Source organism: Chionomys nivalis, chromosome 2, assembly GCF_950005125.1.
Source record: "Chionomys nivalis chromosome 2, mChiNiv1.1, whole genome shotgun sequence".
Taxonomy (NCBI): Eukaryota; Metazoa; Chordata; class Mammalia; order Rodentia; family Cricetidae; genus Chionomys; species Chionomys nivalis.
In genome coordinates this window covers 32737160-32749392 of record NC_080087.1, presented here as the reverse complement: position 1 = coordinate 32749392, position 12233 = coordinate 32737160, and the positions used below count along the sequence as shown (strand labels likewise).

At 40.7% G+C, this 12233-nt stretch overlaps 1 protein-coding gene across 2 annotated transcripts in view; it reads right to left on the bottom strand.

Annotated features, from left to right (window-relative positions):
- Positions 1–1895: 1895 nt before the first annotated feature.
- Hbs1l (HBS1 like translational GTPase) overlaps positions 1896–12233 on the bottom strand; it is a 75335-nt gene continuing 64997 nt past the window's right edge. Inside the window, exons 11-15 of one of the 2 annotated variants that reach the window (XM_057754607.1) lie at positions 11618–11708; positions 11129–11237; positions 6803–6903; positions 4582–4726; positions 1896–3854 (exon numbers count right to left, since the gene is read on the bottom strand). In XM_057754607.1, the coding sequence (XP_057610590.1) occupies positions 3843–3854; positions 4582–4726; positions 6803–6903; positions 11129–11237; positions 11618–11708 (458 nt within the window). In that variant the 3' untranslated portion in view covers positions 1896–3842. The remainder of the gene's footprint in view (positions 3855–4581; positions 4727–6802; positions 6904–11128; positions 11238–11617; positions 11709–12233) is intronic. The other variant, XM_057754591.1, reaches the window with a different exon arrangement.

Below are 12233 nucleotides of genomic sequence, written 5' to 3'. Positions count from 1 at the left end.
GTGATTGATGTGTGAGGGTCCTCGGTGCTATAAGAAAGCAGGCTGCGCAATGAGGAACAAATCAGTAAGCAGCACTCCTCCATGGATTCCGCCTCAGTCCCTGCCCTGACTTCCCCAATGGCGGGCTATGTGGAACCAGAAGACTGAAATAACTACCCCCCCCCGCAAGTTGCTTATGATTATAGTATTTTATTACAGCCACAGGAACTCTAAGACAGTGTCCCTGCATCCAGTCTCCTTTCCTGTGATCTAATTCAGATCATGAGACTTTACCCAGAGACATGTTATTTAACTCTAACTAGTTTTGTTTTCCAATATGTGCTCCTTTTTTTTTCATCCCATGTAGTTTTGTTTCAGACATTACTACTACTATTATTATTTACTGTTATTATTTGTAAAGAGCATGCCATTACAATTTGAGTCTACCATTAACAGCTTACATCAAAATGGATTTGCCAATGTTTAGGAACTATTAACAAAAATCCAGCTCATTCATAGTTTTTACCTTATGTTATTCTTCTGTAGGATCCCATTCATGACCTCACATTACATGTGCTATTCGTAGCAATGAGCTTCATTCTTCTTGTTCAATGACCTCATTTTGGGGGTCAAGAATTTTGTACAACAGCCTTCTAATGGAATTTGATGTTTTCCATAAGATTAGATGAGTACTGCGGATATTTGAGAGGAAGCCCATGAAGGTCACCGTTATATTACACATGCCAGTACCTGTGGTCAACAAGATATCACTGCTGTTCATCTTGACCACCTGGCTAAGGTAGTATTCAACAGGTCTCTCCAGTTAGAAGTAATATCGCTCAACTATTTTTTCAAAATGCATTCGCTAGAAAAAGGTCACATGCTTAGCCCAAACTTCAAGTGGTGAGGGCTAGTCATTTATAAAATATTAGCTTAAGACCTTGTAGAGTTTGAGAGCTGAGCCTTGAATTTGGTATGAGCGTCCTAGCAGCCCAAGAAGCCATCACCAATAGCAGGTACTATGGGAGCCTCCTTGTTTATGTCTAAATGCTCTATCTGTATGTAAAGAAATGTTCTAGTGGTGAAGCTTAGCTCACCCCAGCACTGGGGACTGGCAGTCAAAGCAGTGGGGCTGGCTGGTTGACCCTCTATGGAAAAGAAGATGAGGAAGGGTCATCAACAGGAGAGCCCCAGGGCCTCACCCAAGGCTTTAGGGACAGGTGGGTTCCTGGCATGACCAATAATCAAGCTGTCAAACACAGTTCGAAGGCCAGACCCTGATGTAGTCACACCAACTGCAGAGGTCCCAGCTCCAGTCAATTTGGATGCTATGTCCTATGTCAATGTCCCAGAAGACACTACTGGTCTGCAACTTCAGTCTGGCCACCCGGAGAGTGGAGTTGCTGCAGACTGTGTAGAGGCAGGGGGTACTGGGTTGATTAGAGTCCCAGTACAGCAGCTGATTGGAACTGGAGAAGTGAACAGTGCACTGGAGGTGTGCTCCTCTTCAATCTGCATCCCCACTCCTCTACAGCCCCCACTCAGCCCACAGTGCTCAGTTACTTAAAGTTCATATCATCAAGATTAACTTTTGTTACATGGAATGTGTGGAGATGACGCTGCAGACAATCCAAGGTTTCCTTCATTACTAAGATAGAAATATACACTTATATTATGTTTCAGAAGATAAACATAAGCACAGGAACAGCAACTTCGATGAAGATGTCAGTACGTAGTCACCCACAGGGCAGCTATAACATGCCATAGGATTATCCATTCTCTTGATATGTTCTGGCTTATGTGCTCAGCCGTCTGATGTGCAACAACAAGCCCATTTAATGAATGCATGAGACTACTATTTTAATATTAGTTTCCCTACTTATTGACGAACTATGAAAATTAGAAATCCCACATTCACGAGTCATTTCTGGAACATTCCCTTATCTGACCAAATTATAATTACATTAAACCTGGAAACTAAACATGCAAAGTCCACATATTGGCACTTTTGGTCTCAAGCAAAGCAACTTAGGAAACTGATAAAGACTAAAACACTAAAGCACTAACAAGAAATGAGAGACTTTAACTAATACCTAATAGTATCTGAGTTTACTGCAGCAAGACATATCCGTGTTTTTGTAGGAACTAGCCACGGGAGCCAGGGAGTCTTTCTTTTCAACCAAGCGTGCTATGGTTTGAGTGCTTACATCCCTTCAAAACCCAGGTTCAAGTTTAACACTCCAAACAGTATTTAGGAGGGAACTCTGGGCATTAAGACTTCTCATGGCTCTGTCAGTGCCCTTGCAATGGACAAGAGGGGACAGTCACCCTTTGTGCCCTCTGTCACTGGAGCAGTGTTGCTCTGCCTGGTGAGGGGGCTGCAAGAGGCATCTGGAAGCAGGGAATGTTTACCATACACCCAATCTACTAGTACCCTCATCTTGGTTTCCCGGTTCTAAAGAGTTAAGAATTAAGTTTCTCTTTCAAATGTCCCAATTTAAGGCATGTTAAACGTGCCTGGCATTTTTTAAAAAATAACTTCTTGCTCGCATCCCTACCTTGTAAATAAACAAAGGCTTATGACATTTTCACCATCTATTTCAATTCTCCAGCCAATATTTCCATTACTGCAGTCCAAGGAAGGAAGTTAAAAACCATTTAAGGCACTTTAAAGCCCAGAGCTGATTCTGCAGCACTTAACTCTTCGCTGCTGCTAGCATTTACTCATGAGGTTAACAGTGTGCTCTTCCTGCACATATGTTCATTCCTTCAACTTCTGTATGGGATTCCTCTACAAAGTTTGCTCACATGATTGATAAGTCAGTATGAGAATTTGAACAACTGTAATTATATCACTTAATAAATTTTCATTATGCGTTTCTGAAGTCTATGGTAGAGAGTCCTTCAATTCCAGGCTTGCTTAAGAACAACATCAAACCTAATTTCGTTAGACTCAGGAAATGGCCCAACAAATCCTTATTAAGTCGATAAACCTTCAAGTTTGTTGTTGAAACGCTGAAGAAAAGCCTGAGTCTTTCAGACGGAGCAGAGAAGACCAGATGTAGTCAGTAACTAATTCCATAGAAGAGCAAACCCAAGGTAGGGTTGAAGTGACTAAGACTCAGCTTGATTTACCATTAGCATAAAAAGCTAAAACCATGTCAGTCAGAAGATGCTTAGGTGAAAAGATCCCACACAGCACCTGGGTCTCATCTGGTGATGGGGTAGACTCCCTCGTGAATGCTTAAGGAATACAACACATTTTTGCTAAGGCGTTTTATTAGCTGGTTTGTCAACTTAAATAATACCTTAGTGACCTAAGGACAGCTTTCAGTCCCCTCAATCACACTTCTGAAGTAGACTTGTTGAACGGGAGGGACATTCGCATTTTTCAACACAGAAGAGATGGCAAGTCGATTTACCATCAGCAAATCTTTTCTTTGTGTTACGTGAAAAAGCACCAGGTCAGAGACTGACTACATCAAAAGCCCCAGTTAGATGCCCTTCCTTAACACATTCACATGAGATTGAAAAGAGAAAGACTGTTTTGGTTTGGCCGGAAGTTGAGTCCGTTTCATAATTTAAGTATCCTCCTACAATCCCACAAGTCTCAGGAAAACAGATACATTTTACTACCCTCCCCCCAAAGGAAAAACTTTTGAAATGGAAGTATAATATTGGTCTTTCTTTGTCAGGTGGCAACTTGAAACTTTTGCAGGAGTGATTACTAATACTTCTTGGCAGCTAATTATAGCTTTAATTTCTCTGGCCTACAAGACATTATCAACTGCACACTGTTTCCACAGCTGACACTAGACGCCTCCATGGCTGACTGTCTCTGCATTTGGAACATGGCAGACCCATCACTCTTTTATCTGCAAAAGAAAGAAAAAAGTGCCGCTATCATTTCAGATCCTTTACAAAAATAACAACAACAAAAGCAAGGGACAGTGAAATAAGCTTTTCTTTTTCCTTCACTATTTTCCCCTTTCCCTGTCATGCTACTCATTTGTTTTCTAAGATAAATTATTCATATTAGTTATGGGCATACAGAAGAAAATCCAAATTACTGAAATTTCCTGGTTCAGTTCTGGCTATTTCCTTCAAAATGTCAATACACTTTATCATATATAAACCAGGCGGTGGTAGTGACACATGACTTTAATCCCAGCACTTGGGAGGCAGAGGCAGGCAGATCTCTGTGAGTCTGAGGCCAGCCTGGTCTACAAAGCGAGTTCCAGGATAGCCAGGGACTGTTTCCAGAGAAACCCTGTCTCAAAAAATGAAAAAAAAAAAAGTTATGCTTAAGAAAATGTTACAACTACATTAATTCAAATTTTTGAATAAATTATTTCAAATACACTGAAAGCCAGTAATTTAAAGAAAAATAATAGTTTCTTCTATTAAACAAGACCCCCCCCAATTTATTTGACCCCACATATATAATACTTTTCTCCTCTCATCATTTAGATACTATTGTAGTATAAATTTTAATTTCTTGTTCCAATATCATGTGTTCCCTTAAGCCATAAGATCTCTGCAATCCCCGGGAAAGGTGAAAAAGACAAGATTAACTATGGACAAAGTCAGTGGCTTCCGTACCTCGGTGACAACACCAGCAGCGATGGTGGAGCCGCTATACCGCAGCATAAACCTCCCCAGCTCCTTGAAGTCTTTGTAGAGCTCCAGAGCCACTGGTCTCTGCGTCTGCAGCTCTACCAGTGCATTCTGGCCCTTGGTCAGCAGCCTGTTAGGAGTGGAGGAAAGAGAAGGGACCAATGGATACGCAGTACAGATGAATGAGCCCCTGAGAAGTGAGCAGTCCACACCCAAGCTGCATATCAACTCAGTCTTCCAATCCAGGAGAAAAAGTTGCATGTGTGTATGCTTTAAATTCAAGGATATGCCTTTGAAATTTTCTGGGTTAAAATAAACAAGGGTAATTCTAGATTTAAGAACCATTAGGGAGATGTCAGGTAGGAGTAGGGGTGTGTATGTGTGTGCACTCGTGTGTGTGTGTGTATGCACGCGCTCACTCACGTGCCGAGCCTGCATGCATGTGAACCAATATAAAACACATCCTATCCTCTAAATGCTCAAACACCCATTCTAACCATTCCCTAAAGAAATCTAGAAGTTTAGTTATCTAATAAAGGGAATAATACACAGTTTATCAGGATACTAAATCTAATCCTCTATTAAAATGTCGTTATTTATTTTCACAGTTCTAATGAGTCAACCTTGGCCTTCATACACGCTGCATATATTACACCAGGATTCAGCAGCAGGCACAGGGAGGGAAAATTCAAGAAGATAAGATGAGTCCATTTCAACTGAAAAGTTCTCCAAATAACTGTCATACAACCCAGACACAAACAATCCCACAGAGATGAGCATTTATGAGAGCCATTGAGTTGCGTAGAGTCTTGTCTCTGCCACTTGCAAGCTTTGTGTCCCTTTGCTGACTCATGTGACTGCCGAGGGATAAGTCATGGGAAAACACTCATGACAAAGACTAGAAAATATGGATCTTGAGAAATGCCATCCTTATAGTTCTGTGGTGTTTCCCAGAGCATCACGGCAAACGCTGACGGGAGAAGCTAAGGCCTCCAGCAATGTGCCTCCTTCAAGAGACTTGCAGGCAGTCCTTTCCTCCTGAGGAACAGACTGCCTTCAGTTCTCTTAGCTGGCACTCATCCCATTAACCCATTGAGCACCCTGGGCTCTTACACAGGTGCAAACGGTGAGAATACTCAACGGCAAAGAAGGGGATTTTGGGTGGGATTCCCCATGGGGCTCAAGATGAGGGAAATCCCAAAGTGCTGGCAGCCAACCAAACTAGGACAGCCTTCAATTCTACCGAATTAGATCTGTATTCTGCAATACACACTTGCATTATTTTATTTTATTTTATTTATAGTATGCTTAGTTTCTCAGACAGTACTTCCTGTGTCAGGCAAAGAAAAGCTGTGCAGACCTCAGCCTGGACACTAAGGATAATCAGAAAACCAACATGATCACCTACCATGTAGACAGGAACACAGTTACATCACAGGTTGGAAAAAGGAAGGTGCTAGAGAACATGCAGAAACTTTTTTCTTAGGCTAGGGGACAAGCTCATTGAGCAGGTGACAAAGTTAGAAAAGCACGAGGCTGAAATCTGGAACAAGTGGCAGGCAAGTTAAAATTCTCTTTAAGAACACAGGACTAGCTTTTGCCTTTGGTCCATCAATATCTGTGCTTGAAACATACATATACATTTGTACTTACATTTTTATTTATAATTCATATCACCATCATACATAACTTTAATCACATCTAACATTTATTCCTAAACTAGAGTTTAACGTTTATGTAGGCGTTTGTATGATGCACACGTGTGTAGGTGAATGTACACATGGGTGTTCAGGCACGGGAAGGTGCAGGTCAGTCTTGGATGACATTCCTTAGCACTATTCATCTTGTTCTTTGACATGGGCTCTCAACGAACTTGTCAATTGTGCTAGGCTGGTAGGCCGGTGAACCTTAGTGAACTTGGCTCTGCCTCCTGGCTGCTGCCATTACAAGTGGGTACCAGGTCACCTAGCTTTCTTCCTCATCCTTGAACAGCAAGCACCCACTTTACCAACTGAACTATGTCTCCATCCCTTAAATGTTTATTAATACACACACACACACACACACACACACACACACAATCTAGTCACTAAAAGGTAACTGGTAGAAAAACTGGACTCCATTTCCCTCAGTACACACATGAGCTTATCTGTAAAGAATTTGCTTACATTGTTAGTGTTTATGATTTCTCCATTAAAACACTTACTTAGGCTTTTTCTTTGTGACTTCGCCAGTACTTTTGTTTAGGACACTGATCAATCGCTTAATCACAGCAGGCTCGCTGACGGTTTGGTAGTGTAACAGCACCTGAAGCAAACCAAAGAAGGTCACACTGAGAACTATTTGCTGTGATTACTGCAGCCTTTCCTTTCGACACACAATTCATTACACTCAATCCATCACCGTGGCTCTCCAGAAGCCCCCACCCAGCCTCCACTAGCGAGGTGCTCCTTAGCATTTACCCTGCATTCAGGGTAAACTTTAGCAGGCTGCAGAGCCTTCTGTTCCCTTCTCCACTGCAAGGGCGAAGAGAACAGTACCTTGGGATTATTGCAAAGGCTAAAAAGCAGCTCTTGTTTACAACACTTACAGCCATGTTGACATCATAAGGAGCAGCAGGGAAAGCATCTAAGCCTGAATTCCAAGCCTTTTATTTTATCTGTCTGTAGGTCAGCTTCCTTGGTAGTAAAACAGACTTCAGAGCATTGTGATGAGAAATCAACGGGATGAGATAAAGTGCTCAGAAGCACAGAAGTTCAACAAGTGAACTGTTTCATCATGAATCATGAGGGAGGGGATCTGTCATGTTCAGCAGTGACCACTACATCCACTCTTGGGCAAAAAGAATAAAAGCTCTTATATACCGAGAGAGATAAAGGGGAAAGCAGCAACATTTGTAAGCATACCTGAGTACCGAACATTGTGTGACAGATTTTACAGGTAGTAGTTTTATTTCTATAGGAGATTAGACTGGGTTTAAAGTCTAACAGACATACATTCAGATCACTTTTACCTGGGCCAAGCTCCTTGACTTGTCTACCTGCAAAGTCCCTTACTGAAGCTCCACACACTACAATGAGAATGATCCCATGTCACCTTGTATTAACAGTATCCATGAGATAACGGATGATTTGATACATCACGTTCTCTATGGCCATCCCACCCTCAACATTCCTGGTCTGGCCTGACGCTAGATCAGCAGATCATACACTAAGTACTGTCGACTATGTTTTCACATGAAAGAAAGAGCAAAAAGTTCTGCCAGGTAATATAGCAATGCAGCTTCATAGAAGCTTGAATTTCACGCCTCAATCAGTGAAAGCTATAAATCGCTGTCTCTTCACATATCTATTACCAAGAGTCCTCCAGAAACCACATGGATGCAATCTTCTGTTTTACAAGAGAAGCTTTTATGAAGAAAGGGAGAAGCTTTGGTGGATAGCAATCAAAGTCAGAATGCAGACTGATATTCTTATTCAAATAATAAGCCTCGAGTGCTCCCAGTACGTCTACAGTGAGAACAGCAGACCACGTTCCCAGGAGGCTGCCCTACTTTAAAGGTTTGCAAACATTAGTTTGAGCCATTCAGTTGTAGAAACAGATACTTCCTATCTAGAACTTCTAACCGAAATAGTTTGCACTTGACGAAAAGAGAAAAGCAGGCCCGGGCTGTGGCTCAGAGGTAAAGTGCCTGCACAGCGTGCACTAGGTCAGGGCTCCATCGCAAAGGAAGATGGTGTTACAGCAGTAATGGCACACTGAAACTCCAGTACTTCAAAAAGGTCAACTGGTCTTCTTTTTCAGTGACACTCAATGATGTGAAATGCAAAGATTTCAATATAAGGAAGTCCTGAGCAGAGGGAGGTCACAGCTGTAGTGGTGAGAAACAATTCCATAGTCAATGGCTGCAGGTCCTAAACTATTCACTGTAACGTAAGTATGTAAGAAACCTCTTCAGGACCAGATTCCCACACTCACCTCACACACAAGGTCTTTATGGCCTAACACATATCAAAGAAAAGGGGCACATGAACCTCACTGAGTTTCTCCTACTATTTGCTGAGCTGTAACATCAGGACTAACAAGTGGGTTGTGGAAATATGGGGCTACATTTGATTTTTCCTTTTCTCTCCACAGCACCATATATTAACTAAAACAATCTATTTACAATCAAGAGAATCACTGTATAATATCTTGATGTCTTAATGAATAGCATATGTAAAATCAAACTCATTCCTAATCTAAATCTACAGCACTGTGCCAACGGGAAGCTATCATGTTTCACAGCAGAAGTAATGAAAGCCTGGGTCCTGGCTTCACTGTTATTGTTTACCTAGTGATCTAAGGGTGGCAGGGATTGAGCCAAATCATCTAGTGTCTCATTAAACTATAATGTTATGCAACAAATAAAAATTTTCCTTAAGTAGCCTGCTAAAAATATCAGTGAATATATGTGATTTGATATTCAATAAAGGTGCCTATGTTGGTTACTGGGGATATAACAGGCTTTGTTTTCAACAGATGTTGCTAGGAAACTGGATGAGTAAATGTAATGGAATGACAACCAAGTTTTGTCGAACATCATATATGAAACTAACAACCACATCAGGTAAACTGCAAGGCTCTTAAAGAAAACACAAAGGCTTCATGATGTTCGCTTTGGCCCTGAGCTCATGGACATGACACCAAAGGTACAGATTAGAAAAATAAACTGGATTTCTCCAAAATTAAAAAGTTATTACATTGTAGGACACTAAGAGAATGAGAAAATAAACACTGAATAGGCCATACTTCTCAGTTCACTCAAAACAATGCCTGCAGGGTTAGTTTGGGGTGATGGTGCTCTTGAGATAGACAGCAGTGATGGTTATCCCATACCGACAATATACTGAGTTACATACTTAGTGATGTAACTATAATTAAAATAAAATACGAATTAAAATTTAATCAATTTTACAATGTCTTCTTTAAAAGTATAAAGCTGTCATAACAACTAAGTAAAATTTATATTTACCTCTGTATGTACTATTATCAGAATTGCTAACTAGTAATTTTAATTGTTTAAGAAGGACTTTGTTAATTTCCTTCTACCCAAGTGGGTAGATATAACCATGTTTCCCAATCACACTCTGATATGCAGCAGAGTCTTGTATAGCAGTTGAAAAGCTTCATTTGATGCTTATTTTTAAAAAACTGCTATAGGTAAGAAGGGACTACATTGATATAGAAATAAGAATCACAAAACATATGATGACCTTATACATATATAATCATAAAATGAATTTGAATTTCTTTGAATTTAAATTTTTTCCTGGTTTCTCAAACACTATCATGGACTTTAAAAACTTGAGAGATCAATTACTATTCCTGCTTACTTCATTTTTTTTTTCTGAGCACCCAGGCTCAGAATCAAAATATAAAGAAAATAAATGTGATTATTAAATTCTGGTGTATATCTTTCTAGGTTAGAATAAGATGTCGATTTGAAACAAATAGTGTATATTTATGTAAGTAACGGTTTTTGTGAATTTATAAAAACAAGAACTGCATGGTAAAAGTGACTTTCACCTTCAAAAGGTAAGTGTTCAAATCCACTGAGACACACGTTTGCTGTCACAAGTATCTGTACTACATGTACTACATGGGGAAAGAACTGCCTGTCTGTAACAACATGAGAGTGTGGCCTTAAGTCTCTGAGAAGAAAATTACACATGAAATAAGAAATCCTCAAGTAACGTCTCTCTGGGATAAAAAGCACCATGGAAAGGTCCCCATCCCACAGTGAAGCAGCAGTGGGCTGGCCAACGGCACCCTGCAGAGCAGTCAAAGTTCACCAATGTGGCAGAGCTCGGGACACACCTGCAGTCTCGGTGTGCACACGTCAGGTGGATAGTGCGCGAGCATGAAAACACCATGAAGTCAAAACAGCAGACATCTAAGGATTTGCAAATACAGAATACTCTTATTTTCTGTATTTGTGTGAATTTCTAACCTTTAAAACTAATCTATCACCTTGATACTTAGAAATACCAAAAATAAGTATATTAAACAAAACAGAAGTACCTAAATTAAAAATGCTACATAAACTTTACTACTCAGTAAAAAGTCTATCATTTTCCCCAGAAAAACTATGCTATTATCAGTTTGAATCAACTGATTATGATGTATTCTCTCTTGAAAAAGTTCTCAGACTCAAGAATCAAAATAAGGGCTGGAGAGGTGCCTCAGGTTAAAAACACTGGCTGCTTTTCCAGAGGACCTGGGTTTGATTCCCATAATCGCCTGTAACTCGGTACCAGGGGATCTGATGCTCTTTTGGGCTCTGCGGGCATACACACGGTGTGCAGACATACGTGTGGACAAACACCATACACGGAAAATAAATAATAGAAAAATAAGAAACAAAAGTCTTTTCAAAGTGTAACTATTTTTTTTAATTAGAAAAGATGTTACTTTGAAACAACTGGCACATGTTAAGGTGAGTTAGGACTTTTCTGAGTTCACAAGCAAGGACCTCATACAGGAAACTTACAGGAAATCCTTTGGTTATAGGAACTTCAATATTGAAGATGAGGATCCGGGCTCTGAAGCGAGTGCAAGCTTTGATAGGTTCTTTGGGGCCACAAAATATGCAGCCAACACTATAACAGAGAAAGAGAGTATGAATGGATGAGCACGAAGAAGATCACTTGGAAAAAAACTAAAACAATTAAGCAAATAAGAATGTGTTCTAAGGACCGCCCATCCCCAAACTAAAGCACAGCTCCATGCATTACAGCGTTCACCTCAGCACAGGAGGCGTGTGTGTCAACATGAATTAACTCCATTTTAGATGGCATTTGCTAAAATTATGTTTGGCCAAATAAAATTCTGGCTAATTTGGATCACAAAGCTCATGTACTCTGATACATGTATCCTCATGTATCCTGTGTCTGATACAATGGCTGTTTAAACTTATATACTCTGATACATGTATCCTGTGTCTGATACAATGGCCGTCTAAACTCATTTCCTTACTCACTTGATTTTGATGATATCCATCCCAACCACAGTAAGACTAACGTGATCGCCCGCTGCTGCCCAGTCAACAGGTTCATCATGCAGAGTGATTCCTGGAAATGAGTAAAAACCAAAGCCTACAGTGAAATACCTCTGCACGAAGCCATAACAGCCCAGGGAGTGTGGTGCTGTGTGCTCATCACTGTACTCGTCATTTTCAATTTGAATGGGTTAGGAGTGAGAAGTGGACCAGGCGTGGAGGAAGCACAGTTCCCCTAGACTTGATGCTCTAGAGCACCACCCTAAACACAATGGCTGGTATTTGTCCACAGCATGCTGGGCAAATCTATCAAATATTTCAAACTCACTCTCACGATTAAGCAACAGTCTCCCAGCAGACTTCATTCAAACACTGCTACTATATTCATGGGTGCAGGCACAGTTAAGTAGTCCAAATTATTAACTTATGCCTAGTGACATAAAAGACAGGACTGGCAAAGGTGGCTGGAATATCTTATTCTCTTGAGCTGTCTTCTCTCCCTCTCATCTTTTCCCCCAAGGAAGTCCCAAGGCATATCCTAGCCTGGCCTTGAACTCTTTGATCCTCCTGTCTTTCAGTCGTAGATTCTGGATTCTAA